Below are 6,072 nucleotides of genomic sequence, written 5' to 3'. Positions count from 1 at the left end.
CCAAACGGATAAATGCGCCGGCCGTTTCGATCGGCCCGTTGGAGTCGCTGGTCTAATTTACTCCCCGCTGTAACCAGCCTTATCCATGTGCAGCAGCTGACGCGTGCGTCGGAAGCGTGGAGCCCACGCGACAAGACGCGACACCGGACAGGCGTTAAATGCATTCTCACCCTCTACTACTTCGCAACTCTGACAGGAAATCCAAAGGAAACCCTTGGGGCCCGCGCAGGCGGTGCGAGGCCTCGCCGCTGGCGCCTGGGCCCCGCACCCCCACGACTTAATTGCCCCAACGGTGTCCATCCTTCGCACCGAAGGAAAAGGCGTGATAAAAGAGGACTCTGGCACAAGAGCCTTGGCCGCACCCGCACATCGCCACTCTCCCACACGCCGCCACCACCGCCGCTGCGGCTTACGGCTACGCAGCACTCGCGCCCCTCGACGCCGCCGCCGCCCTCCGAGGTTTCCGGCCGCTAACTTCGTCTCGTCTAGGATTGACCCGCTCCTCCGCACGATCGCCTACTCCTCCGCCTCCCCCCGAGGGTTTCCCCGCCGCCATGTCCGCCCTGAGCGCGCCGCCGTTCGACGGCCTCGCGTCGGGGCCCGATCCGTGGGACGTCGTCGTCAAGGTGATCCTTCTCCTGGTCTCGAGCCGTGGTTTTGTTTCGCCAGTAAGGGGATTATGTGCGAGGGACGGGAACCGCTTTTAGAAGGGTTTGTTCAAGGGGTCGGCTTCACGATTGCTGGTTGATTGGGCGTGGCTTAGGTGTGAGGTTGGGGTTTGCTCGCTGATCGGACGTATTTTACGTGTTTGGTTTTGTGGTTAATTTCTGCACCTTTCTTCTTAGTTTTTAGTTAAATAATCGATCTCTTACGATCGAATATGTGTAGAATAAAATTGATCACACAGGTTGTGCCATAAACAATATTTGAATACAATTGACGGGCACGGCCTTGCTCATGTTTGTTATTAAAATATGCACCTGACCCGGTTTTACTCCAAAATATGTTTGTCAGATCATGTTTTCTATTGAATAACTTCATGGATCGGTGCGTATTGTGCTTCTCTCTAGGATATAGGCGTAGCACAAAGTAATACTACATATTAGACATCTAACCTCAAATCTGAGCAATTAAATCCAGTTCATTGGTGGGTTAAAACTTAAAACTCATAATTTCTACTCCCTCCTTTCCTAAATATTTGTCTTTTTAGAGATTTCAAATGAACTAGCGCATACAGATGTATATAGACATATTTTAGAGTGTAGATTCACTCATTTTGCTCCGTATGTAGTCACTTGTCGAAATCTCTAGAAAGACAAATATTTAGGAACAGAGGGAGTATGTCAGTACTGGTATCAAATATTGTTTATGGCAATCTTGATTATGGGGTTAAGTGTATCATCGATGCATGTAATCACCAGTCAGCTGACCAGTCCTTTGTCCATCACATGTCATGGTAGTTTTGCCCTTCACTTTATGGCTCTTTGAATAAAGTTGTCTAGTTTGTTCTAGTTACTTTCTGATTGAGTATTCCCATGCACCAATCCTTCTGTATATTTTGTAACTTCATGACTTATTACGAGTTCAATATGGGTTGTTCTTTGATGATCTGAATTTTGTTTACATTTCATCTTCTTTCATAACGTGTAGTGAGAGATTGCTAATATTTCATCCATTAGGAGACCAATCTTATCTATGATAGTTTTCGGTCTCTTGTATAGGCTGCCGTCAGCTCGTCACATAAGCTAAATTGGTTCACATAGACTCTTATGGTTAATAATGTTTTGACTCTCGTATAGGCTATTGTCACATAAGTTAAATTGGTACATTTTCTCTCTGTACATTTGTGTAAACTGTGTTCTCGTTATGGCCCTTACCTAATTGGTAGAAGAGAAGAAATTATGATCAGTCTTTGTACATCTATAATCTAGAACCATAAGACTTGCACTATGATTGAGTAGTTTATTCTCTTACTTAATTGGTATGGAAGAGAAGAAATTATGATTAATGCAACCATTCAGTTTGAAATCAGCACCTCAGTTGTGCTCCGGACATCACAATTCCTCTAGCATATCGTACTGCTGCGAACGTAACTGAAACTAATTATGATCTATCTTCTTATGTTACTTATCAGATGGGCATGACTGTCTGTACCATATATTACCATCACCATATGCTTTCTGAGTATTGATCCTTTCGATAATCCTTTGACTTTTGTAGTATAAGGACTAGTGAGTTCCTCAACCATTTTTTGGACCTGATCTCCTATAGTTAGCTATGCATCAAGGTCGTGTAAAAATTTGTTGTGCTTTGGATCATTATTATGTCCTCATGGTTTACGTGTCATATGATCTAATTGTGTTCTATCATAGCGTTCTCATTTCTCCCTTCTCAATATTCCAGGTCAAATATGGTGACACACTTAAGAGGTTCAATGGTTATGTCAACGGAACGCACTTCACTTTGAATCTGTCTGCTCTCCGTTCCAAAATTGCAAGTGCTTTTAAGTTTGCCCCTGATGCTGACTTCATTCTCACTTACACTGATGAGGATGGGGATGTTGTTATGCTGGATGACGACGAGGACTTGCATGATGCAGCTATCCATCAGAAATTGAACCCTCTAAGGATTAATGTTCAGTTAAAGAATAGCCACGCTGGGGCATCTCACATTAACCGGCAGGATTCAAGCCCTAAACCTCTTGAGGCCACCACTCAGGATCCGATAGCTCAGATCAAATCTGTTATTGATGAAGCTTTAAAGCCCATATCAGAACCTTTGAGATCCACTGCAAGGGAAGATCCACTAGCTCACTTAAAATCAGCTCTTGATGAAGCTATGAAGTCTATCCATGAGCCAGTTCCTGAATCCCTTGCAAAACTGTCACGTGAAGTACTTGATGCAGCACCACCACAATTAACTGATCTGATAAAACCTTTCGTGAACTTGATCACATCAACCAACAGTAGCCAATCTGCTGGGCATGCTGAAAGTTCACCTGGCTCCTCCAGGGGTGTGCAGCAAGCACGGGTTGATCTCAAAGCTGATGGTCAGCCTAAAGTTGAGGCAAGTTTGGGTTCACGACCTTTGAATGAACGAAACCCTGTATCATCTGAGACAGGAGGTCTTAAGAGTGTGTTAGTTGAAGTTCCCGCTGCAGTCATCACTGAAGCCTCTCAAGGCCACCAAGGATCGTTATATCCTTCTGTTGAGGATTTGCTGTACACCTCCAATTCCGGTGGTAACAGTTCTGGTTGCAAGGATATGACTGATGCTCAAAGTAAGGGGAAGTCTGTCATGCCCTCTGCTGAACCACTCGCTCGTAACACTGTTCCCAGTTTTCGTCCAAGTCATCCAAATGCATCTGGAAATGAATGGTTCCAGACACGAAGATCGGTGGATGGATGGTCCCAGCCGAGATCCATTTGGCAACCTGAAACTAATGTCAAACCAGCTAGTGATCCTGGATGGCGTGTTCCAATGTATAAAGCGCCTCACCCATCCCCACCAGTTCCCCATGCACCCTTGGGCTATGGACATTCTCCACAATTTCCTTACCCTGGCCGTCTGCTATCTGCTGGGCGTCTGTATGGGAATCTTGGTAATAACAGTGAGAGGTCACCACGAATTTCACATAGGTGGATTCAGTGTGATGGTTGTGGAGTTCAACCAATTGTTGGGCCACGCTACAAGTCTAATGTGTAAGATCTTCTTAAATGCAACTACTCTCAGAACTAAATTATTTGTCATAGCTATTTCTTGGTGTCCTTAATCTGACGTCTTCTGTCTCTGCCGTCAGGAAAGAAGATTATGATCTGTGTGATACCTGCTTCTGTCGTATGGGCAGTGAGGTTGAGTACACAAGAATAGACAAGCCGATCCTGCCACACAAGTTATCTCGGGACCCTAATTTGGTGAGTTGCTTTATAGTTGGTATAATAAGTTGCTAGGTGAAATTGCTAGGTGAAAGGTAATGGAGGTGCTCTGCCCTTAAGTAGGAGCTGATCAATCTTGAAAGCCTTCAGAGACTAATTTGCTGCAACTGGGCCTAGTAGTAGATTAATTATATTCTTTATTTCAGTGCCGGAAAATCCATTCACGTGCTCCGATGAAGTCAAAGCGTGAGAAGCTCGAAAGCCGCTTCATTTTGGATGTAACGGTGCTGGATGGCACACTTATGTCACCTTCAAGCCCGTTCACTAAGATTTGGCGCATGCACAACAATGGGTCTATCATGTGGCCCTTGGGCACACAGCTAATTTGGGTGGGTGGAGATCAATTTGCACTGCAGACCTCTGTCCCACTAGAGGTATAGTTACCATGCATATTGTTTGAAGCTCTGCTATGAATTGCATGTTAAGGCTGAATATCAGCTGTGATAAAAAAAAACTCCCCAGTTCTGAGTTGGTATAGTTGTGCAGATTCCATTGAATGGATTTCCGGTGGATCAAGAGATGGATGTTGCTGTTGATTTTGTGGCACCTGCAAGGCCTGGGAGGTATATATCTTACTGGAGACTGGCATCACCTTCTGGTCAAAAATTTGGTCAGCGAGTTTGGGTTCATATCCAGGTTGGGTATCCTACCATTTCTTTTTCGTATGTGGATGTATAATCTAGATGGTTGCCTTTGTTTTATCACCTTAATCCTGAATGCATCTGCAGGTGGAAGATCCATCTTTTGTCAGTGACAACAAGACTGCTGCTGTTAACTTGAATCAGCCTCAGGAAAGCAACATCACAAACACAAGTAGTCTGCCTCAGGAAAGCAACATGACAAACACAAGTAATTTGATTGATGTCAACATGGAGCCTGCTAACCAAGTCCTAGATGAACATGTCAACGGCACTAGAATGGAACTGCTGGAGCCTTTGATATACCGTGAAGCTGCTGAGCCCAAGAAATCCCCCTCAGCATTTTCAGCAGCTCCTCCATACCCCATGGTCGATGTTCCGTCATCCAGTGAAAATGCAGCTGCTTTTGTGCCAAGTGTTACTGTACTTGCACCTGAAGTCATTCCGAGACCTGCTGTGACTACACCTGCTGATGTGCCCACAAGTTCGCTTACTAGTATCCCTGTGGATCTACCTGTAGCTGTAACCACACCTGTGGATGTAGCATCTGCGCCGCTTGACATCGACAGTCTTACAGAAGAGAAACTGCTGCAGGAGCTGGAGGAAATGGGCTTTAAGCAGGTTGATCTGAACAAGGAGATACTGAGGCAGAATAAGTACAACCTGGAGCAGTCCGTGGATGATCTGTGTGGTGTCGATCTGTGTGGTGTCAATGAATGGGACCCTCTGCTGGCGGAACTGAATGAAATGGTAAGATACATGCCCTACTCTGGATTTCGTTGAAATGATGATTGCTGTGGCAAGCTCCTGAGCCTAGTGCTGTTCCTCTTCCAGGGATTTGATGACAGGGAGACGAACAAGGAGCTGCTTGCCAAGAATGGAGGAAGCATCAAACGAGCTGTGATGGACCTCATCGCCAGGGAGAAGAAGGACAAGTGAAGATCGTGTGCTCTCGAGCACCTAGTTATCTATATCTCGTTATCTATGCGTAAATAATGAGACGAGTGGTACTGCTGTTGTGCTGCTCCACTGTGTCTCGTGGTTTGCTTATGAACTGCTGTGAAGCGTGTTGTTGGTGTGACTTTGTGTGCGGTGTGAACTCTATTATGTTGTGACCGTGGTGGGTCAGCTGCGTGTGGTTGCTGTAATGGCCTTAGTTGCTTTGTTCCTACTATCGTGACTGGAAGACCTTCTATGTGGATTTCACCTATATTATGTGGGTTTCACCTCAAAGTGCCTCTTCTATTTTGTGTTACGTTCGCATCTCTTATTAGGATGTACAGTAGCTAAAACTAGAAGTTTGTACCAAAGGGATGTAGCTAAATTTTTGAACATTTTCAACTAAGGGGAGGGCAAACACCAATGAATTGCCGACATATCCGCAAAATCATGCTTGTTTGCCCGCAATGCTTGTTTGCCGGGTCGGTAGTATTTGTATTAGACTGGTCATAGCTAGTGAGCAGTAACTTAGTACGGAGAAAATAATTGGCTTTTCACTA

General features: G+C 45.1%; 1 protein-coding gene across 1 annotated transcript; it reads left to right on the top strand.

Moving 5' to 3' along the window:
• The first annotated feature begins 302 nt into the window (after nucleotides 1-302).
• On the top strand, nucleotides 303-5,806 carry NBR1 (ubiquitin-associated (UBA)/TS-N domain-containing protein / octicosapeptide/Phox/Bemp1 (PB1) domain-containing protein). Its single transcript, XM_048678845.2, has 7 exons — nucleotides 303-626; nucleotides 2,404-3,701; nucleotides 3,800-3,914; nucleotides 4,082-4,309; nucleotides 4,422-4,571; nucleotides 4,664-5,323; nucleotides 5,408-5,806. The coding sequence occupies exons 1-7, from the start codon at nucleotides 555-557 to the stop codon at nucleotides 5,510-5,512; spliced, it is 2,628 nt and encodes an 875-aa protein (XP_048534802.2). The 5' UTR covers nucleotides 303-554; the 3' UTR covers nucleotides 5,513-5,806.
• The last annotated feature ends 266 nt before the right edge of the window (nucleotides 5,807-6,072 follow it).

This window comes from Triticum urartu, chromosome 6A, assembly GCF_056163025.1.
Source record: "Triticum urartu cultivar PI428250 chromosome 6A, HENAU_Tu73, whole genome shotgun sequence".
NCBI classification, from domain to species: domain Eukaryota; kingdom Viridiplantae; phylum Streptophyta; class Magnoliopsida; order Poales; family Poaceae; genus Triticum; species Triticum urartu.
Note: the sequence above shows the minus strand (reverse complement) of the source record. Positions and strands in the feature narration are given on the sequence as shown.

Excerpts from the sequence above, each read along its gene's own strand:
- NBR1 (XM_048678845.2), top strand. The coding sequence starts at position 555 with ATGTCCGCCCTGAGCGCGCCGCCGTTCGACGGCCTCGCGTCGGGGCCC. Across the intron at positions 627-2,403 it reads CGTGGGACGTCGTCGTCAAG|GTCAAATATGGTGACACACT; the intron begins GTGATCCTTCTC and ends TCAATATTCCAG. Across the intron at positions 4,572-4,663 it reads GAGTTTGGGTTCATATCCAG|GTGGAAGATCCATCTTTTGT; the intron begins GTTGGGTATCCT and ends ATGCATCTGCAG.